General features: G+C 40.6%; 1 protein-coding gene across 1 annotated transcript; it reads right to left on the bottom strand.

Moving 5' to 3' along the window:
- Nucleotides 1-25: 25 nt before the first annotated feature.
- Nucleotides 26-27,926, bottom strand: mbtps1 (membrane-bound transcription factor peptidase, site 1). Its single transcript, XM_058645988.1, has 23 exons — nucleotides 27,586-27,926; nucleotides 20,955-21,527; nucleotides 19,789-20,052; nucleotides 17,371-17,586; nucleotides 16,296-16,406; nucleotides 16,097-16,206; nucleotides 15,452-15,568; nucleotides 14,772-14,839; nucleotides 13,787-13,889; nucleotides 12,174-12,325; nucleotides 10,689-10,850; nucleotides 9,503-9,647; nucleotides 8,295-8,483; nucleotides 7,182-7,354; nucleotides 6,272-6,387; nucleotides 5,808-5,964; nucleotides 3,295-3,419; nucleotides 3,079-3,156; nucleotides 2,833-2,973; nucleotides 2,626-2,757; nucleotides 1,904-2,030; nucleotides 1,691-1,821; nucleotides 26-1,005 (listed from the first exon to the last, which is right to left on the bottom strand). The coding sequence occupies exons 2-23, from the start codon at nucleotides 21,163-21,165 to the stop codon at nucleotides 785-787; spliced, it is 3,249 nt and encodes a 1,082-aa protein (XP_058501971.1). The 5' UTR covers nucleotides 21,166-21,527; nucleotides 27,586-27,926; the 3' UTR covers nucleotides 26-784.

The raw sequence follows: 27,926 nt of genomic DNA, 5'->3' as shown, positions 1-27,926 counted from the left end.
AACATAATAAAAATACCAAATCCAATCACTTTCATAATGCTTTTTAATTGATGAGATATAGTTGAAGGAGTCTGTCGATGCTACTTTGATGAGCACATGAAGGAGTGTCTTCGACACAATTACCCGGTCATAGAAAGTACACAAAAAAAACACGTAAAGACAATGAGTTTTAACAGATAGGAAAACTTAAAGGAAACTTAGGAAAACTTTAGGAAACTTAAAGAGAGGACGATGAAAGAAGGAGGAGGAGACAAGTGCATCCTCCCTCCAATGGCCACCGTGTTGGAAACATGTCCGCATATGTGTGCACGTTTGTGTCATTGTTTACGCCAACTGTTTTAATCGTGTCACGTGTTTCTGTTTGTGTGTTTTAGGGAACAAACAAATTCAATAAATAAAAAAATAGACACATTTCATTCATAACGGAAACAGGTTTGGTCATGAAAAAAAAGGGGGCGGGGGAATGCTGTTTTGTTTGTTTGTTTTAAAAACAGACATGTGTTATACATCGTGTGTGTGTGTAACACTGTCTAATACTGTTTGTTCATTAGTCCACAAACACTCACGGAACAGCCCGGGAACAGACGAGAGGCACAAAACTGACGACACATCTGGATGGCTGTTCACATCGAGTCTGAACACGGTTGGAGACGCCTGCGTCAGCAGTTGATCATTTCAAACGTCCACTGTTGCTTCGAAACGCGGGTTGTCCCTCACAAAGTGTGTCAGAGGTAAAACCCCGGCACTGCATCCACCCAGGAGCAGTTCAGTGCTGCACTCACAGTCAAACTGTGGGGTTTTTCCCCGTGGTTGTCGTTGTCGTGGTCGTCTGCAGCTGCTGCTGCAGGTACGTGGGCCGCTTGATGCGCGGTTTCCTGCGCTTGGGTTTGCTCCTGGCCTTGGTGAGCTGCACCACGAAAAAGGACAAGACGACCATCGCTCCAAGGAAGGCAAAGACGGGGATGGTCTGGCCCACTTCTTGGTTGTAGTGACCCGGCATTATCCCTGTCAGGGGGAGAGGGGCAGAGGTCACATGGGGGCTGTAATCACTTTTATCTGACATATTTATTTTTATTACAAACTCTTGTTATTTCATTTCATTTTCATATTTAATCATTCAGTTGTTTTTCTCTACAATGACACCTAGTGTTTGAGATTGTGTGAAATGATGCGTTTCTCCTCTCTCTATAATATTGTGAGGTTTTTGCATTACTTTGTACAGAGACTTGAGATAATGTCCTGTATGTTGTGATTTAGCGTTATACAAATAAAATTTCATTGGATTTACCATCACTAAATACATTTAAAAAAATGTGCGACACACATTCACAGGCCTAACTCACGTCCTGTGATGGTGGACATCTCTCTATACATCGATACGGAAACTAATTTGCAGCCATATCTGTGACACCTAATATCAATTTGAATTGGAAAAATAAACATACACATACATCTGAACAAAAGGGTTGGGAAAATTCAGCAAATTTGTTTTGACCCCAAAAAAAGAAGCATTATTAAGCAAGTATTAAGTGTTTGTAATTTTATTATTCTCCAATATTCGATACAGTAATTTAAGCCCGTCTCGGCCTGATGCTGATTTTGGGTATCATCATATTTACTCAAAACTGAGAATCCCTCAAAAACACAGATTTATGGCTCTTATAATATATTTAAAGTCAGATGATGTTACCTCCAGGAATGTCCCAGGCCCCGCTCTCTCCAGGAGACAGAGGTCGGACCTGGGGTCGGTACGCCCTCACGTTAGGTAGAGCCACCTTGTCCAGATCCACTGAGAGAAGTTTCTGGTGCTTCCAAAGGTTACTAAGAACACAAGAGAGAGAGAATGTGTTTGCTTTTATTACTGGAGTGAGCTCTGGGAAATGTCGTTCTCATTAATAGCTACCTGGGTGCCGTCTCGTTCAGTGGCTGTGGCTTTGCCCACGACAGGTGGGGGCATGCAGGTAGTGGGCGGGGCTTCGGGTCTCCCAGGTGAGCCTCCAAGACCTTGGAGTAGCGGTAAAGGTGGTTTCCTGCGGGGAAGGAAAGGAACAAAGAGGGAAGGGAAGATGGAATTAAACAGAGGAACACTTTGCTGGTGTCTGTGAGGTTAAATTATCGTGTACGTAAAATTTTGATATATTTTAATTTGGCAGGAATTGGATATATGCGTTCAATCACCTTATCGCATGAGTTATATTTATATCAGGAGCTGGGTCGGCTCTATTGGACCACTATGCTCTTACAACAGCCTACAATGGACAAACTTAATATCTTGACTTATGATAACTGAAGGCTCGGTGAGGGATATGCAAATTCAAAATCTTATCAATAGACTAATAACATAATTAATCTGAGGGCTGGGGTTTTAGAAGATGCTTTGGGGAAGGCTTTACTAAATGCCTCATAATGTTTCTGACAGTTTTGATTTCCATTTCAAAACGGCAATTTCCAAGAGATACATGTTTGATAAATGAATCTCTCAACCTCATTTTATTTATTTACATGTGATATTTAATAAATCCTGAGGCAAATTAAAAAAAAATCTGCAAATTTATCTCTTAAATTAATCTCCTGTGACTCCAAACCAACGACTGCAGTTACGCATTGAGACATTTCCCTCCTCACCTTCCAGTCTCTGAGGCAGGGGGCGGTCTGTGCCAGTGGGAGGAACTACCCTGCTGTGGGAGTGGCTGAGGCTGGGAGGAGTCATACTGTACGACGTGTACTGAAGGAGAGCGTCCAACAGCCAGAAACAATCTGAGAAGACAAGCAGCAAACACAATATCACTCATCCAGCTCTGCCTTCATCTCACACTGAGGATAGATATTTACCTTTTTGTCTGTGGCTGTCGTCAATACAGTTAGAGTCTCCGTACAGGACGATGCGGCCTCCCCCGTCTGATGGCGTTTGGTACAGTCCCAGGATGGGAACTCCCTCTATCACGGCCGTCTCCTGCTTTAACACCTCCAGACCTGTGGGAACAACACACGGTGTAGTGTCAGACCTGCATGGCTCCAGGCCAATGCTGCACTAAACTAAACCAGGTTCAATACTTTTAACACAAGAGCTGAGAGTACCTTGGTCCTTTAGGTTCTTGGCAATGACTATTCCGTCTTCTGGGAAACGTGCAATGCTGCAGCCTGAGGCGTAGTACACTGAGAGACAGAGACAGAGACAGAGACAGAGAGAGAGACAGAGACAGAGACAGAGACAGAGGGGTTGTGTTTTTTCAAAATGAACCAAATGTGACCAAAGGGATAAATACTCAGTAAAAGTGTGTGTGTGTGTCTTACTGTCATGATCAGCCAAGGTGAAGTCTCCCTCGTAGAGCCCGTCACTGAACGCCATCCCCCACACTGAGATCAGATCATTCAGAGCTGGTATGTTAGCGCCCCCTGTGTCCGGCATCCACCATTGCCTGCAAGTCACACCAAGATAATGAATCTTGAACTTGACAATATATATTAATATCAGTCTTGTCTTATCAGTTTTTAATTTCTGCACCGTGTGTATTTTACTACACTTTCACATGTTTTTATTTATTTACTGTAAAGCACTTTGATAGAAAGCACTATACAAATAAATGTGTATTATTATTATCATTATAATAGATTATTAAAGCCACAGCTTTAAAACCCATGATCATTTATTTACTAATTGAAGCCATGAAGATAAAGAGAATAAATGAAACTAGAAAACATGTATTATCTTATTATTGATGGTTAAGAATGAAGCAAAAGAAAAGACAGTTAGGAGACACAATATCAAAATAAATTACTGATCAGTCCGATCAGTGTAAATCTACATGATTAACACTAAAGAAATCTTCTGCTACAGACAATGTCCTGATCTATCTCTAAACCTGCTTCAGTCCTTATCCACACTGAAACTGAATTTAGCCCTACACAATTTTTTTTGTTCCATAAACACGACATTGTTTCATGAAATGTCATAAAAACCACCAAAGCTACTCCAAACGCTGTAGTATATATATACCAGGCCTGTATGTGGCGCTGTAACGCTGCCACAAAAATATACTGAACATTTGGAAAATGTGGAGCAGGCGCTTAAAACACAATCCGGCAGAGAGGTGTCACTGTGACATCTACATTTTCTACATCTACATTATTAAATTCAAATGTGTTTTGACATAAATTGTTAAAAACACTGATTTTCTCCATGGACTTTGGTTGTGGGAGAGTGAGCACTTAACAAACTTCAGTGAGAAAAGAGAGCGTGCACACAAACATCACTTCCACATTATTGACAGACTCTGATTCACTAATGTCTGTTTGGGTTTAAGCAGATTTAATGAACAGATAAACGAATAAACCGTCCCCACTCCATTAATGAATTGAACTCAATTGTTCATCATAAAACGATAAACACCACAAAGACTATACTGGAGTGTGTTTAAGACTCTTTAATTCTGCGGATAATGTGCGACAGCTTGAGTGGGATACACAAGTTATTGGTGAGTAATTGTTAGCTCAGGATTAGGCGGTGTAAATCTGAAAAAGTCGTGATATCTATTAGCGAGGGGGGCGGGGCCACGGAGGCCGGTTCTGCACGGACGCGAGTCTGTGACTGAAATTGTAAATAGGTGGGCTGCTAGATTCCCGACACCCAGTTAATCTTGCTGTTATTATAACAACACGGTATAACTCAGAGTAAAGGTGCTGTGGAGGTAATGGCCGTTTAATCACTGTACTTTTTTTCCATCAGCGAGGAACGGAACACATAGATCACTTTGAAGAAATAAAGGGAAAAAAAAGGCAGAAGCCTCAGTTGGAGAGAACCAGGTGCAACATTAAAGCAGTCAAGCTCCTACAACCCATTTAATAAAAAACACAATCAATCAAAGACACTTTGGATTACCGAGTGGATTTGTCTGGAAAAGCAGTGGCTGCTATTCTGGGTTTTTTTCTTCTTGTTTTGTTAAGATCAGTGTGACAACAGCTTTCAGCCTCTTCACAACGACCTGCTTTGCAGTGACAGCGACATTCTCAGTTTCTTCCAACATCGAGACGAAGCAATTTGTCTGTTGCCGGGGGTTACGCGCCGCCAGAGCACTTGAATTTTGTCATATGTGTTGGTGTTTCGCTCAGATTTGATAGAACACATGAGCAAACAACCCCTGAGTTCAGTCCACTTCAAAAAACTCTCTGTTTTTTAATGAGAGTCATTTTCTGAGATCTTTTATTGTAAAAATGTCTTTTGGCAACTAAGTTGGGACTTTAAAGAGTGACGAGCCTCCTCCTCTCCCCCTTAGAGATGTAGATTTCTACCTTTCTACCTTTATTTAGGTAGAAATTATCATTTGATATGATATGAAATGCTTTTGTAAAATGCAACTGGAATTAGAACTAGAGTGAAATTATATTGCTATTTTGTCATGCGGCGTATATTTTTTGAAAGATATTGACCACTTATCTCAGTATAAATAAGTGGACCGAGTGAACCAGAGGAAGCGGAGGAACTCATTAGTGTGAAAAACAGGAAATTCTATGCAAGCGAAATCCCTTCATTTTTGAAGAGTGTATCCACAAGGAAAAATAACTTTTCCTTCAGTCTTTTCACTTTTTCAAGAACCCAAACCTTTCATCCTTCACACGCACAAAAAAACGATTCTAAAAGCTGTAGTAGATATGCCAGGCCTGTGTGGGGCGCTGTAACGCTGCCACAGAAATCAGAGAATCAAGACGCTGCTTGCTTGCTGCACAAGAGGAAGATGTGGATAAATAGCTGATACTCCTATGGGTCGTTGTTGCTACTTAATCAATGAACAGACCTGAGAGTTAAGTACCTCGTGTTTTCATCGTAGAACTTGACTTTCCTCATGACTGAGGTGTTGTACCAGTCGCTGAAGACAATGAGTGACAGGCCATTGTCGATGTCTCTCCTCAGCTTGGTGATCTCTTCGGGGAAATACTCCTCCTCGCTGTCCACCATTAACAACGTGCCTGCGGGCACATGAAAGAAAACAAAACAAGCCTTTAATTCACTTTATTATATGGCAGATGCAAACTGCTTCATTAACCGCCTGCAGTTGTGTTGTGTCGTTTCAAAGTGGAAATCGTCTTATTTTGTTGTTTGTTAAAGGTCCAGTGTGTAAAATGTAAATGAAATGATGTCAGAAATGATAGTACTTAAGTATACTAGTATGTAGGCAACAACTATGTGTTTACAATAGCCCCCAATGGACTAACTAAACATGAGTTTCAATGCTAACTAACACGTAAGTTCTCCAACAATTTTGTGGCTACGTACCATACTGGCTGGCATCAAAGCAGGTGATGGGAGCTCCCAGCACCTCAACAAAGTATCCCATACTCCTCAGGTGCTGGTACATGTCCCTGAAGTTTGTATGGATGTGGTCCCCATTCCTGAAATCATAAAAAACAAAATGCTTGAATAATCGAGTATTAATCGATTAATATATCAGTCGTCAACTATTTTGATAATCGATTTATCGGTTTGAGGGTTTTTCAGGATTAGAACAAGATTTCTGATCGTTTTAGCTTCTTCAATGTGGATATTTTCTGGTTTCTTAGCTCCATGAAACAAAGAAATCATTAAAACTGACATTTTATGGACCAACCGATTACTCGATTAATCAAGAAAATACTCAACAAATTAATCGATCTCTAATTCTTGAGCAGATTTCATCCAGGAAACACAACTAGGTGGAAATAGGGTTGCGAAATTCCGGGAATTTTCAAAACTGGAAACATTCCATGGCAATTAACTGGAATTAACTGGACATATTCAAAATTCAAGGTTAGGGAACTTAAAATATAACATATTGTAGCATAATCCTAGGCTAAAACAATCAGATTTGATGCAAATACACCGTTGACTATCGATGCTATTTCTCAATCACTGGCTCATAGGCCACACCCCCTACACATCACATGACATCACAGATGATTTCTACAAACCTGAACTATTGAAGCCACACATTTGAGACCAAGGACTAAGAAAAGTCAAGTAAGTTTTGATGATACGATGAGGACGAAATGTTTTATTCATGGAAGGAGGGCAGGGAGCTCCTTTCATTTTTGCTGATCAATTAAAGAATTAAGCATTGATAAAGTTGTAATTAACAGAAAGCAGCCCTTTGCAACCCTAGGTGAAAACATGAGTCGCTCATTGAACACAGACATCGACACACACTCACCAGTCGAGAGGGTCGTTTTTCATGCGGAGGTTGTCTCGGGGAAAGTAGCCCGGTGGGTAGCGTAGATTGTGGTACTGATCCCACAGCACCCTCTTGCTGCGCGGGGGAGTCGGCACGATCTTCACCTTGATGGGCAGCTTGACTGTAGATGTCAGCTCTCCATCCACCTCAGACTGGAAGAGGTGAAAGGTCAAGGTTACTAAATGAGACTAAATGACATAACATCAACGACAACACGTTGAGATGTTGTCGTTGAGAGTGCACGGAGACTAGCAAGATTGTTGGATTAATAGAAGAATGTGAGTTGAGGGTGTGTCCTGTGTAGACAGATTAGACGGATATTTGTCATTTTTTAACTAATTTCATTGCTGGATTATCATTTATTTATCTTTTAATTATTACAAATAATGCTTTTTTTGTTCTCAGGAACCTGATTAATGATTTTTTTCATCCAAAGGTTGAGATTTATTTTTGTTTTTTGATCAGTTTCATAAAAACTGAATATAATTGCACTGCAGAGCAGACGCTAGATGTAGGAGAGACAGATCATTGGTGTTGGTAACTGAAGGTAAGCAAGGTTTTGTATTACTTGTAATGATTAAACAGGGATTTTTTTTTAGATTTTATGTTTGCTTGACAACAAATCCTCCAAGGATATAAATCTGTTGATGTAGTATGTGATTAAAGTTGTTATGTACTTCTCAGTGTTTTATTGTTATATTATTTCTGAAATATTGCAAACATTAATCAACGGTGGAAAACACAAAGACAAATTACAAACAAACAACAGCTTGGCCCGACTAAAATACATTCATAAAATGCTGATTTTTGTTTGATCACAGAATAAAAATTAAAATTAAATAAAGTAATAGATTCATGGCTGAAATAGTTTATAGTTTATGTAGAAGAGTCATCTTAAAGACATCCTTACACATTTGAAATGGTAAGACAAACATAATGAATATCATATAACACCAAAAATAATAAACTAACAGAGACATTGTCAAAAATAATTACTTAAAACGACACTACGAGATATAAGGTTAAATTATTCAATATTTAACTGTGTTAAAAGGAGGACAGAGCTCAGGTGCGGCTGCTGCAGTGACTCACGTCGTTCTCTGCAGGCGATGCCACGGTGACCATCACATGGCCTTGAGCGATTCCTTCCCAGGAAGCCGCTTTCTTGGCCACAGAGATGGACACCGCCAGATATCCGGCCCACGGCCACAGCACCGGCGAGTATGAGACGGCCACGTCGATGTGGTCGCCGTTCTGAGGGAGGTAGGGCTGCCAGATGGGCTGAGCAGGAGAGAGGGGTCAGAGTTCAGCGCAGTGCAAAACCATGTCAGTGCAGAAAGAAACACTCATTTACAGCACAAGTCCCTGCAGAACAAACGCAGATGTTCTCCTCTTTAACCTTTTTTAAAAAACATTACAACTGTGGATAACAGATTTTGGCGTAAAGACCACTTTGACCACACTACTTAAACATCCTAAAGATGAGGAAATGAAGACGAGAAGAAGAAACAGATAGAAGAGCAGACTCCTGCTGTTAGGCTGCAGTACCACTGATAAGCGAAAGAGGGAGACAAAGAGCAGGACTGTAGCGAAACCAGCTCAGCGTGAAAAATAGTGGAAAATGTTTTTTTTTTTTCTGTTGTGTTTTTTTACAGAAGTGGTTTGATACCAGAGCGTTTAAATACAGTTTCTGTAAAAACACTGACAAACAGCAACGTTTAGTGGATACATTAAATAAAATAGGCTTTGGTCTCTAAAGCGAAACACACACACATTGACAATCATTAACACTAGACTTTCGTTAATCGTTCCCTGTCACGTGCTGTATAGATAGGTAGGATCACATTCAAAATGGGTAAAATCAGCCTGAATTTGTGTCGTGCGATCCCGCTGTAACAGGCCATAGTTTACCCCCAGTCCAGAATAAAGCTGGGGTTAAGGTGGCCTGTGCTCGATTATACCCCGGCCTGAGCCACTTTAACCCCAGAGCATAAATTAGGTAGGGGTTTAAATCTTGAAATAAGACTACAACCCTGAACACATAGACTTTTATTACTTTTTATTACATTTATAAATATTAGTGAGTGAATATACTGTGTAACTACAGTCAAAATCTCTTTACACAAGAGGGGTACACTCTGGCCCAGGTATAGTTTGGCCTAGGACAGTTTATTACTGGGTTTATTCTGGGCAGGGATTAATTTTTAGTCACTTAAATTTAGTAAAGTTTTTAGTGACACATGTTCTTGTGGTCAGAGCACGTATTTTACAGGGAATTTAAAATGAACACGTGTGCTCACCTTGTCGACAATCCTGCCTGTGACGCCCATGCCGTTCAGAATGGTCACATTAACTATGGTGGGCATTCCTCCGTAGTAGATGGGCTGTGAGCAGTAAGGCCACATGTACGGACACTCGGTCAGGTCAATGTAGCTGGGTGACAGGCTGGAGGGGAGACAAGAACAGGTTGAGATTAAAAACCAACACGTAAATGAGTAATAAGGAGTGTTTTTGTGCTTTGTGATCTCAAATATTTAGGCTGGTTAAGAAGAGTTAGATTGTCTAGCCTGCATTTGGTTTCTCAGTTGTAGAAAAGGTGACAAACATCGAAAAGGAATCATGAAAAAGAAGTGGAAGTGTTGCCGTCTCTGCATGTAAGTTTTGTTGTGTCCCCGTTGTGTTGACCGTGGGTTACAGGAGCCGACATCATGGTTTCTAAAACCTTGAGTTTGTTGTTCACATATAAGTAGAATGCTGTGCAGGAGATTGTCTGGGTCACTCAGGTTCACAACAGCAGGAAAAACTCACTGAGTTTCCCAGCTGTGTTCTCACGCTGTGTAATTAGGACACTTTCTGGAGATTCAACTGGTGGGCTGGCAGGGAAAAAAGTCATTTATGTTATGGAGAATATGCAGACTTTAGTGCAGGTTTAAAAGCAGCTTAACAGCCTCTGTTTCTGCACGTCCACACTAAGGCTGCATTTACACTGCATGGTGTAAATGACCCAACTGTTGATTTTGTGGGTGGCACAAAATCATATACGACACATGAACGTGTGATACAGACAAAATGCAGCAAGATTCCAATGTCGTTAAATCAGTTTCAGTGCGATATGAATCAGATTTGTGCATTCGCTTTTTGCCCTCAGAGCGGACAGATCAGATCTCCTCCTCCTGACAGTGACACTCGCGCGCCCAAAAAATATGAGGAGGCAAATGACGTAAACACACGTGGAGACAATCATGATTTATGCCTTTTAAGCCTTTCAAATGTTAAATTGTAAATACAGATTCCTGATATGGGTCACTTTTGAAAGACAATATAAAAAAATGAGATATAAGCAACATATCAGAGGGTTAGGGCTAAAATCCCACACTGTTGAAAATCAAGACAAGAACGTATATGTGTTCTTGTGTGAAACCCAATAAAAAAAATGAATTCATATCACTCGATAATGAATGAAACTCTAACATCAGATTCATTTACCTGGCTTGAGGTCGGTAGCTGTTGAGTACTTGATATGCTCTGATAAGGTCTAGTTTCCCGTGGCCCTGCTCAAACATGTTCACCCCGGGCAGCCTGCGGGCTGATGCGATCAGAGCCTGCTTCATAGAGGCCGGGTTCACCAACTCCCGGTTGGCGACAGTGCTGGAGGACAGAGGAGAGACTGAGTCAATGTGTGTGTGTGTGTGTGTGTGTGTGTGTGTGTGTGTGTGTGACTCTGCTGCTGGTGTCAGATTCCTCATCTTCTAATTCAGAACAATGCTGGAGGGAAACAGTGGACGTGTCTGGAGTGTGAGAGTGAGTGTGTGTGTGTGTGTGTGTGTGTGTGTGTGATCCATGAGAGGTGCCTGCTGTCAACACGTGGTGATATGAAGTATAATCCAGCAACGCAAGCTCACAAATCAGCTCAGGACACTGACAGACTGAGAATAACACCAGAAAAACGTCCTTCCTCCGAGACACAGTTCACTCTTTGCTCTTGCAGGATCACAATACACGAGGTAGTTAAGCCAAATCAAGCTTCAGTATTATAATCTGTGTATTGTCTGATGAGAAACTCATTTTCCTGAGGTCTCAATCGCTAGTTTCAAGTCTTTTTCAGTACAACGCAATGCCTGTTTTATAAAGACTGTTCCCATTTTTGAACAGACTGATCCAAATGTAGTTTAAAGACACATTCAGGGTGTATTTGGGTGCATTAACCGCAAATAGAGGTGTCCACTTGTGATTATATCACTCAAGACGAATGTCAACACCAGGTATGAACAATCTGAAACTGACCAGAAGTCTACAGTGACCTACAATCCTACAAGTGACTGATTTCTGTAAGAATTTCATTTAAGGCTGAGGAGAGCCGGGGTCTTGTTTCCTGCTATTACATGATATAACCCATGGAAAATAAATGGGATGACTAAATTAATCGTCAACTAGTTTGATAATCGAATAATCGGTTTGAAGCTTTTTTTCATGATTAAAACAAGAATTCTGATTGGTTCAGCTTCTTAAATTTGAATATATTCTTAATTTATTTTGGTCCACGTAACAAAGAAATCATTATAAGTGAATTTTTGAAGGTCTGATAAACACCGATCAATATCAATATCTTTCTACATTTTCTGACATTTTATGAACCAAACGATTACTCGATTAATTGAGAAAATGATATTGATATAATTGATATAATCTAAAATTTAATTTTCTTTTAAGCAGTGATAAGATTTCTATAGCTGTGATGTACTGAATAAAATCAATCAACAGCATGAAAATCATGAAAAATATACTTAGAGCGTAGACCAACTAGACAAACAGCAAGTTGAAAAGAAATAAACAAACTTCATATATATGTGTGTGTGTGTGTGTGTGTGTGTGTATATATATATATATATATATATATATATATACACACATATATATATATATAGAGTTCGATATGTGTATGAAGAAATGGTCCAGTTGACGAGGACTGACCTGGCCAGGAGAGTGACAGCACCAGCCACCACAGGGGAGGCAACGCTGGTGCCCGACAGAGAGTGACATCCCTCCTTCAGCCCTGACCCGCGGACGCCAGAGCCGTACGTGACGATGTCGGGCTTCACTCTGCCGTAGCCTCCTGGCAGCTCCTGCGCGGAGACAGGACACATATACAGAATTTGAAAAATGACGGACTGAAAAGCCGAAAGTTTGTCCAGATAAAAGTAAAAATACTGAGCCACTGCTTTTAACCACAGAGTAAACGGTGTTTATTCAATTATTCAAACTCTAATCTTGCTCTTACACACTTCAGATCGTGTCATTATGACAACACCATGAAGTTCACACACTTGTCATTAGCTCTGTTTATGCCTGTTGTCCACATTCCCCTCGAGTACTGGAGACTTTAAACTGCTGACTCCATTTTACTTATAAAAACTCCAACACAAGCATTTGAGTTTGGACGGGCGGAAAACACAGAGCTTTGGAAACATTGACGCAGTTACACTTATTCTCTGAAGAACCTGCAGATGAAACTCAGTCGTCGTCTGTATTTCCAGTCACTGTGAATTGGCGTGTGTGTGATGTGATGTGATAATGACTGATGCAGCCGACAGATACACAACCACCAGTCTGAGCACAAACAAGCAGCAGCAGAAGAGAGAGAGAGAGAGAGAAATAAGATCTGAAATATTTCTGATGCACTCAGGTAGGAAAGTGGAGAGGCTGAGTGAGGGGCTCTTCATGGCTGAGTGACAGTCGTTAAGGGGGCAGAGAAACTGTCTGGATCACAGAGGAAGAGCGAGAGAGAAGACTTAATATGATCCCAAAGTAGATGTCTACTTCAGACTTCAACAGATAACATAAGAGCGGTGTGTGTGTGTGTGTGGCGTGTCAGGACCAAGTAATCCTCAGGGAGGTCAAAACCATAATTTCTGAGGAATTTGCCAAGTTTTGGGCTAAGTCTGGTCGCTTTTTTGCCTTTTACCACTGTAGACATCCATCCATTGTCTACCTCTTTATCCTCACTGTTGTAAAAACTCATTGCTAACACTCCCCCCCTCCCCGGCCATGTGCATTTGTTTTCAACGGAGCCGAAGAACACAAGACGTGGAGCCACTGGCTCTGCCACGATGAACGTCTATAGTAATGTGGCTTGATCTTATAGCCAGTACCTGGCGAGGGTGTGTTTATGTGTCGTGACGTGGAGCAATTTTCACGAGACCTCCTGATTCCTGACTCCGGGATGACACCCCTGATCTTGCAAGGCTGGTATTCCGCAAACGAACAGTAGAGGGAGTGGCTACTGGAGTTAAATTAGAGTGTAAGTTCCACTTTAAGGTTAGGGTTAACACTTTGTGTAGGCTGTCCAAATAAATGGAAGTCAATGCAGAGTTCTAAGAACAGCTGCACAAACCTGCGTGTGTGTGCGTGTGTGTGTGTGTGTGTGTGTGTGTGTGTGTATCTGTGGTAACAGGCCGATGTAGGTGAGGGATCAGGAAGCCCACTTTATGGTTGACAGACTCAAAAAGCTGAGAGCAGATCCCTGTGGAAGATGTCTGCTCTCACACTGATGAATAGTTTGCTGTGGGTGGTAGAGTGTGACTCACCCAGGTGGTCATGCCTCTGGAGGAAAACCTGGCGATGTTGTCCTCAAAGTCGATGCCTCCGACTCCGATCACGTCCATCTGGTCCGCCGGGTTGTTCAGCGTGCTGAGAGAGAAAATGACATAAATTTACTTTAAGGACAATAGGATGCAGTGTAACATCAAAGTGCAATAAAGAGTCCTCCTGTTTGTCCTTTAAATTATATTTTATACAGGAGGAAGAGTCAGCAGATATTCAGCAGGGTCATAAAACTCAGTTGGCCTTGGGGCTTGTTCAGATAATGAAGAGGTCAGAGTGGTCAAGAGGAAGTCAGCATTTCTGTCCAACTACAAACGATTTAATCTAACAACAGAGAACGTCTTTGACAACAAAACACGAGAAAATAAGGGGAAAATATACGCGATGTGGCTACTGAACACTAAAGCCACTTTTCAGACATGCACTGTGGTCTGCACATCTGAGAGGCTGAATATGAGGAAGCAAATGTCCATAAATGTCACTCCTCATATTTTCCCTGAACCTTTCCTTCTAGCTATATAGTTAAACTTTCAAAAAGTTACAAGAAGATACAGCAGGAAAGTCTCAGGAAAGTGGTCTTTTCTCCAGAAAATCTCCTACTGGGATCTTTAGATTAGATTAGACTGTTGAAGACGAGTGACGAGTACAAAAAGGGATGAGAAATAGCAATCAAATATAAAATTAATAGTAAATTAAGCAAAAAGAAGATAAAAAATACCAAGAATACAAAAATACACATACTTTTTTGGGTTTAGTTAAAATAAAACAAGTGGAGAGAGGCATGATGTCAACACAATAAATAAAAATGTGGGCCATCACGAACTAGTGATGGCTGATGTTGCTGCTGCATCTCCTGAAAATTAGAGATTTATAGATGACAGCTGGCGCCATTTAGGATTAAGAGTTCCCTGAAAGTCCTCAGTCTCTGCTAGTATGAGCAATATTGTGTGGAGGTTAGGGTTTGCATACCCATAGAGAGGTCCATCATTCCCAATGGCAGAAACCATGATCACTCGATTGGCCGTCAGCTCCCACACCTGTCAATAAAAACATGACGGTTCATTAGATTAGCATTAAAAAGACAGTATGCAAATGACCTACATCTAATGAGTTAGTTACAGTTAACCCAGTGGAATCCTGGCTTGAACTTTCTTAAACATTTGTATTCATTTAAACCCCAAAACTCATTCAAAACAATGTTACAAGGTGCTTTTAAATCTTTATAGAGCACCTTTTAAAAAGAGAGTATACGTAGTGCTTTCACAATGGTTTAGGGGTGTAGAATAATAACAAATGTCAATGTCAAGGGTCAGGATAAATCATTGATGTAGAAATAAATGCAGAAATAATTTAAAAAGACAAGGTATCAAGAATGCCTCGTCTATAAAAATGGGTTTTAAGACACAATTTAAAAGACGTCACTGATGATTCTGCCTCGTGTATCTGGTTTGACCCGTTCGCTCGGACAGTTGACCTGCTCATTATGCAGCTCATTACCACATTGTCAAGAAGGTGTAACTTTTGGAGGAGGAAGCGTGGCTTGGTTTACAAATGATTTGTTTTTTTTCTCTCTTCAAACCATCTGCTCACAATCTAAATATCGGTTTAGTAGTCGAGCGCTGCCATGTTACCGCGTTAATCTCGCTCACCTTATCAACAAAAGGGTGATCCATGAAGTCGGGTCCACCGATGCTGAGGTTAAGAACATCGATCTTCTTCAGAATGGCGTAGTTGAAAGCATCCAGGAACCACGAGGTGTAGGATACCTGGGATGTGAGGACAGATGAAAACAATATTAAATGACTAATTTATAACAAAAGCTTTTATAAGTGTCTATAGTGTTTCTTATTATTTTTTAAGTGTTTGACTACAAATTATGTGAAGACCATCCTTATTAGAGACTAGTAAAAAGGGCTTTTGTAGGTAGAATAGAGGAGTCTGACATTTATTTCAGTTCATGTTTTTCACCAGGTACAGGGGGAAAGAAGGGCTTTGATGGCTCTCACAGATTATTTATTTACACATTTTTTTGGATCACATACTATTTATGTTGCTTATTTTTAAGTAAATAGGAGTATTTCCTTCTTTTTGGGGGGTGGGGGGGGGGGTTTGCCCATTTGTATATAAGAAGCAATTTGTCACCAAAATGTAAATAGGAAGTCACCTTGTGATCAGTTGTTAGTGGAGAAGGGGTCGATTTAAATAAGATTAGTCTTCTTCCTACTCCTTTTCGGACATATTTTATTTGGACCTCAATGTATCCCAACATTAGTGATTTGTCTAATTATATGCACCTGGTTATTGGTGAAGACTCTGAAGATGTGCAGCTCTGAGTCGGGGGCAAAGCCCTGACACTCCCTCATACTGGCTATCACTCCTGCTACAAACGTACCATGACCCAGACCTGAAAGACAGAAAACAGAACAAGAGGTCAATCTGTATCTTTCTCTGTGGCAACGCACTGCAACACCATCATGATTAGCTCCTCCTCACCATCGTCTAGTGTCTTCTCATTAGTCCAGTTGGTCCTCTCCTTCACATTCTTAAAATGTGGGTGCTTCTCGCTGAGGCCCGTGTCAAACACGGCCACCTTCACACCAGAACCTGCAAACATACAGTGGCTTTGTTTACATGTGCAAAATGTATTAATTCCAAAAAGATTCTTTACAATTGGAATTTACAATTCCATCTTTTACACATGGACACACAATGAATGATCAATGATCCAATTGTGTTCAGTCAGAATGGACTATTTTGATGGAAGTATTCAGTCAGTATTCAGAAGCTTCAGTCACACTATATGTTGCAAGCCTTTTCATGGACATTTTAGCCCCTTTTCCACCTATGGTCCCAGCTCGCCTCGCCTAGCCACGGTACGGTTTCGGTTGGTTTTCCACTACAAAATAGTACCTACTCAGCGTGGGGCGGAGTCATCACTGCACGGCTGCATGAAACTGCCGTGACTTCGCTTTACATGCGACACACAAATGAGTGACTAGTGACTTGAAAAGCAGTTGTTTTCAGTGTAACTCAATCATTAGAATGAGGTCATTAAATATATTTGATCAGTACTTCCTCCATGACCAGAGCACAGACTCATGTCTGACACAGTCACTGGACAGAAATACAGCAGCAGGGTTTGTGATGCAACTCGCCGGTCGCAACCAGCAGCTGTCTTTTCAACTGGCTTGATTCTTGTGTCAGATGTCTCTTCCTGTGACGGCCCTCAGTGGCCGGCAGTCTGACGGCGCCATGCATAGTATTGCCTCAGCTCGTTTGGAACCTCGCCAGAGCAGGTACTAAAAAAAATATCAGGTACCAAGTGCTGTGCTAGTGGAAAAGCAACCTAACACACCATTTGTTTTCTTCAGTTGGACAGATATCGTGACGTATCGTGAGGTATCCTGTGATACCCACCCCTAGGATGCAGCATACGTTACATGTTATGTAATATTCACAAAGACTAAACACCCTAAAAGTTACACACTGGAGCTTGAAGTTGTCGTCACTTTATGAACTTTTGAAGCAGATGTTCACCGAGTTGAGAAGTCAAAGGTCTGTGTCTTACCGGTGTGTCCCATCTGCCAGAGTACGTCTGCCTGCAGGATCTGGGCAACTTGGCGGGGGATGGCACGCAGCAGACGCCGGCTGGAGTGGCGCCCGGTGGCGTGCCAGAAACCCGAACCGAGCGACAGGCTGGTTCTTCGGAAGGGACGAGACGATTGCCACGACTGCCATTTGTGCGTCCCTCTGGTGGAATTGCAGGGTGCGGCAGGTTCAGGTGCTACAGAGACAGAGAAGCCATGTTTACAGCAGAGATAAGTGGCAAATCCATCTTTGAGTTTACCATCAGACCAAACGTCAAATCTCATTAATGGTCTCATCAGGTCAGCAGCCACCTCTCTTAAGCTAATCAACCTCATCATGTCCTGACCCCTCAGTTCTCCCTCTTTTCACAACCTACTTCTATCTGAGAAGCCTTCCTTTCATCTTAAAGCTGTGATTCGAGGCTCATTTGTCTCTTAACTCACAAATTATCATTAGGTCGAGACATTTTAATGCGGGGATTGAAATGCAGGGGCAAGGTGTCTTCTCGTTGCGACCACTTAATAACCACATTGGAGGCCACTTCACGTTCACGTTCAAGATATCCAATCATGCAACAGTGACACTGATTCACAGATATTCCACTCCATAGCCAAGTTCAAGTGTTTTGTAAAGAAATCTACATTTTTAAGAGGCTTCAGCTTCTTTCTTTCCACTGATCTGGTTTATATTTGATCAAATTTAACATTGGCCACCAATAACAACACAATAGAAGTGTGAAACTCCAGCTGAAGATACACTACTTTGTTTGTTCATTCAGTGTTTAAATGAAGTGGCGCTGACATGATACCACATACAGTATATTCCAGATACATTCCCACACTACAGATACCTAACCACCATGTGGTTATAATATCATCATTTCTTGTGGCTTCTCCAGACTCGTCAGGTGTCATGTTTTTACATAGTCAAGAACAAGAGGAGAAACATGGTCTGGAAATTTGGTCAGCACCAATGATCAGCCCAGATTATCTGGTAGTGTGAGGGGTTACAGAACCAATTATTAAATCCCTGTAACCTCCCACACAACCATTGATTGATTAGATTAAATTAATTGTCAACTATTTTCATAATCAATTTATCAGTTTGAGTGATTTTCAGCTTCTTAAATGTGAATAATATTTTCTGGTTTCTTTTCTCTTTATAACAAAAAATTATTGAAACCGAGTAATTTTAGTTTGTGGACAAAACAAAACAAACATTTGAAAATTTGGGAAACAGTAATGACAATCTTTCAACATCTTCTGACATTTTATGGACCAAACAAGTACCCGATAAAGCACAGCAGCTAAAGAGAAAGATGGATAAACTGTGGTGTGCGGCTGACGGTGCTGCTAAGCAACAGTGATTTCCTGGCCTGCTACCACTCCTGTCTTGACTGGCAGTTTCTCATGTGCACTCCTTTGTTAATTATCGTTAGATCAAGTAGTGGCAAAATACCACTACATCGCCATTTTGGTTGAATCTGCTTCCCCATGAGGTCAAATGAGCTGCGGCGTTATTTCCACATCTTGCAGAGTGTGCAGGTTTGTATCTGTAAAGACTCTCCTCCAGGGTGTAATGCAACCCGATTTCGAAATCGATCAGGATTGGACTGCTCCTGTAACTCCCAGCTTCAGGGTTGCACGGAAAGAAACCTGGGACAAAAGAGTTTTCACCACCACACATGGGCTTCAAAGTAATCAAAGTAATACAGCTTGTGGGATATAATGCAGACTGGTGGCACAGTGAAGTCTTTCATCCAGTGCCAGGCACAGGACGTACCCCCACCCCATGTCCAGGCAAGTCCTGGACAGGACACTGACTCACCTACTCGCTCCCATGGTGAGAAAACACAGACATTCTCTGTCCTCGCACCCATCCCCCCCCAAAACCACACACACACACACACACACACACACACACACACCCCAAGTTGGCTCACACTTAATGTTTAAATATACAGTCATTTCTCCACCACAAACACAGTGAAGACAGAAATGATTCCTTTGTCTCCACAAACAAAGACATATCCTGTCACGTGTAAGAATGACTATCAAGAACTGGTGAAATACTGACAAACTAATGTGTTTCAGGACAAACAAAGAATGCAGCTATTGATATTAATGTTATGTAGGGCCACAGCTAATTATGGCATTGTTTTTTAGAATTGATTCATCTGTCGAGTACATTCTCGATTCATTATTGCATCCATTAAAATGTTGGAAAATGCATAACAAATATTCTGCTCTCATAAAGAAGAAATAAGCAGAATTGTCCTCGCAGCTGTGTCATTATAATCCTAACCACACCCGTGCCTTGTCTATTGTAGCATTAAGATATTCTTTCTAAATGTAATATTTCTTTGGTTTCAATGTAAAATGTCATGACACGGACTCACAGGGAATGTATTTGAGCGTGCGGAACACTTTGCGTTGCGGCGTGACCCTCTTGATGTAAGGGTGATCCTCCAGGGTGAGCAGACTGCGAGGTGAAGCTTGCCGGATGTGGATCAGCTCAAAGTCACTGGGGAAGTTGGACGCTGGGTTCTCTCTGCGGACGATGTGCCACTCGAGCGCTTGGTCCCCGTTGTTTCGCAGGGCACTGCTGATGTACAGGCTGCGAGCTTTGGCGGAGAAATATCCCGTGAATGCTACAATGTACTCTGCGGGGGAGACACAGAAGGAGACTAATTAATTGGGCCAATAGTAGTTTTTTTTAATAACAGGCGTCGTTAACCAATAATTATTTATTAATATATTTATTTATTATTTTTTTCACCCAAACGTTTTTGTTTTAATTTGTTTATTGATGACCTGTTTCCTAAGTAAGTTTATTTTTATTGAAATTACTGAATATATTTACACTGCAGTGCAGACATGAAATGTGGGTTGAAGAGACGGACTGTTAAAAGCAATTACTGTATTACTGTTATCATAAAACTATTACATTTTATCAGATGGAGAAGAGAAAAAAAAGAAAATCAGCTAAATGTAAACATTAATCAGACAATGGCTGCCCAGATTTCTAAGAAACACTGAGATTGGTCGACCTCTCAGCAAAAGTCTTTAGTTTTCTCTGAGAAGTCATTGTTAACCAACATAATATTCAGTGTGAAGCCATATTATGCCAAAATATGCCTGGTTACAAAAATAATACAAAAACAACAACTGCAGCATTTGTTGATTTGGTTTCCACAAAGACGAATTAGGTGTGGTGTGCGGGATTTATTAAATCCAACAGTATAAATGGACAGAGCCTGAATAGCACGTTGTGCAAAATAGTTTGTATGGGTGTGCTAAATACTGAACAACTACTCTGCTGCTATTAATATCACTGACCCTATGTGACACTATGCAAGTAATTCTCTATTTTCCAAAAGTGAATGAAAATAAGTCTGTTCTTCATATACTTTTGTTACGTTACATTGTTTATTTGTGTAAAGATGCATTTTAGCAACATGCCAAGCATTTCCTATGTCTATTATATTTTACAGCCTCTTTTCTTTTCAGTCCATTATACTCACAGTTACTAACATTATCCCCGTTTTAACAAAGGAATTCTTACCATGCTCCACCACCTTGGAGGAAAACTCCAGCTTGAGGGTTAGCTCGGAGCAGTTGGAGGCAGATGACGAGGGGAGGGGGTCCGGGTAAGGGGTGTGTTCCCCCGCAGGCTCCATGCCCACCACAGGCAGGAAGCCCAACAGCAGGCACAGAAGCATGGACGCCCACACGGGAACCGGGAGCATTTTGAGCGGTGAAGTCCTGCAAACCATCGGTTTGACCAGGCTCTGTAAACTTGAGAGGCAGATGTGCTGTTTCAGATGAAAAGGGAGCAGCTAAAAGCTGGATCAAGGTCAGGAATGGGACAGAGCATTTCAGGTCCAGAGCTCTAAAAAGGAGTCCATACTGAAAACAGCCTGAGCAGCTAATTTAATTTCTTTCTGCGTTTTCTCTCCATGGTGGTAGTCCACGGTGAAGGTCAGTGACACTGCCAGAGTGGGAACAAAGCTGCCATGTTGAGGCGTGAAGGAGGAGACCAGTAGAAGCAGTAGGATGGGTGTGAGGAGAGCAGGAGCAGTGGCAAAGAAAGATGCTGGTGTCCACTTAAAGTTTCAGTCCAGACTTGATTTTATTTCTGGAGAGAAAAAGCAACAAATACAAAGACAAATAAATTAATTGTAAGATATGTACATTCAAAATAGAGTAAATGAGTGTGGTACAAAACACAGTATCCTGGAACTAGGACAACAATCATTAAAGATACAAAGTCATCTGCATCAATACTGTTGTTTTGAGGCCAGTGCCGAACAATGGATGCTAAGAACAATGAAAATTACTGCCAATCGTTGCCAAATCATGCTGCAAATTAAGAGAAAACCAGCCAGTGATTGCCCACGCTTGGCACTGGCCATGAGTCGCATATTGAGAATAGTTCATATCAAAACAGTGAGACATTAGTGCACATATGAAAGTGCAATAAATCTGTCACTTTGGTTCACTTGCATTAGCCAACATAAGCTCTGTGCAAATCACAAATTGTGGGAAAGTGGTGTATATCGCCAAGCAATGCCATAATAACAGCACAGATGTTGCTGTTACACCTGAGGATTGTGGGCAGTGTAGACCTTCTTGACATCAATCTCAGAACTTGTGTCGAGTCGACCTTCGATGATAGCACAGCTGATGATCAAACCCACTATTTTTATATTTCTATAAGTTCTATACAGCAGCGAGGTTTAGGAAAACCGCATCATGTAGCTTTGTTTCCATTTATAAAAGGCCTCATGTGGTGTCCAGAGTGTTTGCTCTGCTGTGTCAGGAGGAAGGAAGGGAGGTGTTAGCTCAAGATGTGGAAGCGAGGTAATAACCACTCCCCTCCTTGTTTATTCACTCATGAAAAACATGTGTTGCTCTCTGGGAACAACCCTGTTATTAGATAGCACATAATCCGAGATAAAGCGCTATCTCATCTGCAAGAAAAACCTGGCATACGCACCATTTATATGAGGACTGCAATCAACAACCAACCATTGACCCCAGCTGTCTGTGAAGCAACAAACTCATGAAAGTCATATTCATGTCATAATGAAACCTTTCCCACACTGCACAAAAGACGCAGTAAATATGAGCTATACGTGCACCGAAACACCAACAACCAGTTAGGCTGCTTCACCTGACCTGAAACTGAGGAATCATAACCGTCGCCTGTAGGATCTTTTTCTTGTTTCGTTCTTGTACAAATTTCTGTAAACACAGCATCATATCAAGAAATCAAGAAATCGCCAAACACTGTAGTACATATGCCAGGCCTGTACGTGGCGCGATAATACTGCCACAGAAATACACCAAAAACCAAGGAAAGAAAATAAGTTCTCTTTAGCCGTGTTTTCACTAGGGGTGTAATGGTACACTAAAGTCACGGTTCGGTACGTACCTCGGTTTTGAAGTCACGGTACGGTACAGGGTGGTACGGTTCATAGTTAAGGGGGAAAATGCTGCTTGTTTGTCACGGACGAAATATTTAAATAAAACATAAGTTTAATTAGTAAACAATTAAACACAACAGTTAAACAGTTGTAGCTGTCAGTACGAAGCATACAAATAAAATGTATAACAAATATAAAAAATATGTCTTAAATAAATGTGCAACTGCCACATTAACTTAAATTACAGTTATGTCTTTTCAGGATAAAAAAGAAAATACTGCTGCAAACAACAAGGTTTTCAAATTAATAAAACAATGCTCAAATAAAAGTGCAGCATAAACAGTTCCAGCTTCATTCAAGTTTCAGTTTTTTTTTTTTTTTAGGAAGTCATTGCTTGCAGAAAGCCTAGCTCTTTGGGCACTTACAATGTCTCAAGCTGTAGAAAATATCCTTTCGCTAGGGACAGAGGTAGCAGGTACCGCAAGGTAGCGTATTGCTAACTTAGCACCATGAGGATATTCGGGCTCATTGGTCTTCCACCATAAGAGTGGATTGGAATCAAGTGAAATTAACCTGGAATCCGAACGTTATCCCACACTTACATATTTGAATGACAAATCAAATCCATTGTTGTCGGTTGTGTCACATTCAATGTCGCTTGATCCTGGGCTTTACCATCCCAAACCGTACCATGATGGAAACACAGCAATAAAGTGAATTGACTAAACTAACTCCAAACACAAGAAGACGACCAACAACAAAGATAGGGACAGCGAATGCAAGTTTCATATGGCTAAAAAGCTGATATGATAAAAAACATTTGTGGCTTTTCCTGAATATGTTTTGAATTTGTACAGCCCCTTAGCCCCTTAGTGCGACACATGACTCACTAACACACACACCCACAGCTTTGTATCCTCCTCTATTTCCCTCTGGACTCAGGCTTGGACAACCCAGTAATCAAATACACAACAACAGTTGCCCAACCATCAACAAGAAACGAAGGCACACACACACACACCCACCCACACTGGCCAATCTCAACACACAAGCTCATGCGAAACCAGTTTCACTGACTGAGGGTCCAACCCAACTTACATAAGAGGACTGCCTTTCTAATACCAAATACAGATCAAGAGGATGTTGGTGACATTACTTCAGTTTTGGCAGCTAACTCAGATTAAGGCTGGATGACAAATGACAATGACAACAATAATTTGTTTTCTTTAGAGCTGAACAATTAATCATCTTGAAATTGCAATCATAAATTGAGACAATATAATTAGCAAATTACAGTCATTTTTTACTGTTTTTACTGTTCTCAAAAATTTTGTCTGAGTTTGTCTTTGTTAGTAAGTGGGTCTCCCCATAGAGTAAATTTGGGTAGATGATGATTTGCTGGTGTGATGACATATTTTTTAAACCTATTACACATTAAATATTGCAATATATTTCAGAATAATTATTATATATGTATATATATAATTTTCTAATAACAAAATTTAATCTTCATGGATTTCACACTTTGATACACATTTACAGACTTGTGAAATGTGTTTCCTGCTCATAAAGAAGTGTTAAAAACACAATCAACTGGTTTACTAAGAAAAATTCAATAATGACCAGATATTTGGTGGTGGAGTGGCTCAGTGGTTAAGACTGGCACCCTGACATCATGGTTGCAATGGTCGCAAGTTCGACTCCACCCCTGGCTGATTGTACTCAATTCCATTGTAAGTCGCTTTGCATAAAAGCGTCTGCTAAAATGACATGTAATATTTCTCACAATTATAATTATCATCGTTCATTGAGTGGGAGAGCGCAATTAAAACAAATAGCTACACATGGCAGAGTATAAATAGGTCTCAATTCCATACGGCACTATGGTGTACATGTGCTGATGATATCTAAACCCGTTTCTCATAATTAGGTCCCTTAAAGCTTAGGTCCCTGAAAAACAAGCTTTCAGATTCTGCAGCTTCATATGTGTAAAAATATTTTCTGGTTTCTTCGCTCCACAAAAGAAAGAAATCATTAAAACGTATTAATCATTTTGAGAACATCATAATCCAGGTTTGGGAAACAATGATCAAGATTTTGTGACATTTTATGGACCAAACAAGTACCCGATTAATGGAGAAAATAATCGACAGATTAATCGATTATGAAAATAGTCGTGAGTTGCAGCCCTAATATCAAAATAGTTAATGATAAATTTGTTCCATTGTGCAAATGACCAACGTGTGACACACACCAGAAGAATATGCCATTTAACCAATGTTGAAACCATGCAGATTCAAACTACAACTATTTAAACAAATCAAAGTAGATTTCATGGTGGACAAAAAGACTTGCATATTTATCCAAAAATATACAAAATCCCCATTCCTGGTTTTAATTTAACCATGTGGTTGCATCACGTGCACCGCCTCCACCGTTATCTTTAATGATAGAGTAGACAAAGTCTTCAGATATGGGCCTACACATGTGATGTGGGTATAGATGATCTAAAGGTCCCTGGCAGGTCTAGTCTAACCGGAGGGGCTCAGTCAGCAGTTCCGGTTCAGGGCAGGATTCATCCCTGCCCGTGTGGGAAAACAATACAGCTAATCACTACTGGTAAAGACCGATAGCTATAAAAATAGTCTCACTGCTTAGGACGGGGCTGTAAAAGACAGGCTGGGACCAGTTGTGTCAACATAGCACCAAGCCACAAAAAACGACAACAAACCTCTGGGCAACCGCAGATTAGTAGCTAGAAAAGACCCCCACCCAACCCAGAGGTTATCAAGCTGCAGGCGGAAAAGTGTAGGCAACAAAATGACTCAAAATCTGGTGCCATTGTGCCTGATTTGTCTGGAGCTGGACTTCTTCAAAGGGCAATGAAACAAAGGCAGTGATTAATATCAACATCCATTAGAGGGGATATGTTTTGTTGTCTAGATTGTTTGATCAAGACAGTGTTACTGATTTTACAGAAAAAGCAAACAAAACGGCAAGGAAAAACTACTAATCTTTACTATTTTTTAAAAGATTAAGAATCGGTGTGGTGGAAAAAATCCATAAGAATTTTAAAATAAACTCTAAATAATAGCAATAGTCTCATAATTAAATACAACTTTAATCAAGTTGTGTGAATGGTTTATAATTCATTTATTTTCTGTTAAAATCACCTGGAGGACTAGTAAAGAACCAGCTGAGTTAGTGTGGCTCTATCTCAGCCAATGCTTATGTTGTTTTAATATTTTTCTGTACATTGCTGTACTTTTAAAAGAAAATCATATAGAGATAGATCACGACATCTCTCTAACTGCAGAAAACAAAACGTCCAAGAAAAGTTAGTGCAGATTTCTCTCTTTTACTTAGTCCCAACTTAGAGAACAAAGTGCATAAAGTCTATGTATTGAACATGGATGTAGCATCTCATAAACTCCCTCTTCTTCAGCCAGGGAACATCCACCCAAGTTTCCCCTCATTCATTTGAGCTGCGCCAACGCGAAGAGACATGAAGTGGCAGGGGCTGTTTATTTTAGAGCACCTTCATTGTTCATTAAAATATCGATATTTGCCCTGGCATATCGATTATACGGTTACGGTACTGTTACTGCATAAGTCAAAACACACAGTAATATTGAATAACTGCCAGATACTGAAAGTTGAAGTTTTATTAGAAAAAAGGGACAGAAGAACTCCCTCACTGAACATTTATGACAATTCTACAGCCATAAAATCGAAATAAATCCAGCCTGGATATAATTATGGTCATAGATGTACAACACCAAATCCATATTTTGACCCACCCCAAGTGAACACATGCGGCAATAATGCAAAACTACATGATGAACGATGTGATAAACCAATATTGCTTTTTTCCTTGGTTTCCTCAGAAATGTATTGTGTTCCAGTTATATTCATAAAAGACAATGGAATTGAGGTGTAACCAACAACTGATACGATTTGATTACTGTTGTAAAGGTAAAAGATTCAAATACATCAGTAGGTGGACCACAGTATCACAACACTAACAATACTAGCACTACAAGTATTGTAGTTACTGCTCAATTGCATCTCCAAACTATCAGAGACTCTTGCAGGACTAGATTGTTCCCGAGACTCACAATTTGTTTTGGCTATCTGAGCCTAAGTAAACACAAGCTACCTGTCGTTGTAGTTCTGAAATGATTCATACATATGTTCTTGTCTTTTTTAATGAAATACCTATTTAAAAATGATGATAACTTTAATTTGCGATTGACAATGAATGTATTCTTATCAAATCTAAGGCTGAACCTAATTAAACTAAACCTCATATTCAGGTTTGATGAACACTGATCGACATGTTGATGACGTTTTATGGACCAAACGACTACTCGATTAATCGAGAGAATAACCGACATATGACAATAATCGTTAGTTGCAGTCGTAGTTAACATACAGCGGTGCTCTGCTATAAAAGTCAGTGAGTTGCCGTGTGTAACCACACACGAGTCACACTTGAAACGACGTAAACATTGCACGCATTGGTGCACATATGCCGAATTAAAGACTCAAGAGGAGGAAGATTAGATAATCTGTCGACAGAAGATACTGTTATATGGGCGCAAGTAAAGGCTATTTCACACAGGTTGTGTAAACACGCTAATGTGTTTGCAGTCCCTCACATGTACAGCGTTAGCTTAGCTAGCATTGAAGCTTCTTCTGTTTTGTTGTATTTTTTTTTTTACATTTTCTACTCGTGACGTGTGAGCTGAACGCGAATCTACTCACCGAGATGCACCACGTCGCACATGTGCGTCGTTTCCACACTCCGCTGCGCTGATGTGTTGATGTGATTTTTTTACGGAAGCTAGCTTAGTGAACTGCAAACAAAAGCTAGCAGCAGCGAGCTCACTAAACATCCGCAGACCACTGATGTCTGGTTACGATGGGGTTGCCAGGTTAGGTCGAGTCATCCGCCTGCTAAGCCCCACGATTAATTTGCACCATTATACACTTCAGATAGTAAATGTCGCATTGAGACGACTACATTCACATATTTGTATGTGTTTTATTTTCATAAACTTAAAACAGTTACTCAAGTTATTAAATTGCCGTTAACACTGTAAATC

The sequence above is a fragment of the Solea solea genome, chromosome 12 (assembly GCF_958295425.1).
Source record: "Solea solea chromosome 12, fSolSol10.1, whole genome shotgun sequence".
Taxonomy (NCBI): Eukaryota; Metazoa; Chordata; class Actinopteri; order Pleuronectiformes; family Soleidae; genus Solea; species Solea solea.
The sequence above is the reverse complement of the archived record's forward strand: the minus strand, read 5'-3'. Positions and strand labels throughout refer to the sequence as shown.

Coding starts and splice junctions, on each gene's coding strand:
- mbtps1 (XM_058645988.1), bottom strand. CDS start 21,165: ATGGTTTGCAGGACTTCACCGCTCAAAATGCTCCCGGTTCCCGTGTGG. Junction 20,053..20,954: donor CTCCAAGGTGGTGGAGCATG/GTAAGAATTCCT, acceptor TCTCCCCCGCAG/AGTACATTGTAGCATTCACG. Junction 5,965..6,271: donor CTTTGATGCCAGCCAGTATG/GTACGTAGCCAC, acceptor ATGTGCCCGCAG/GCACGTTGTTAATGGTGGAC.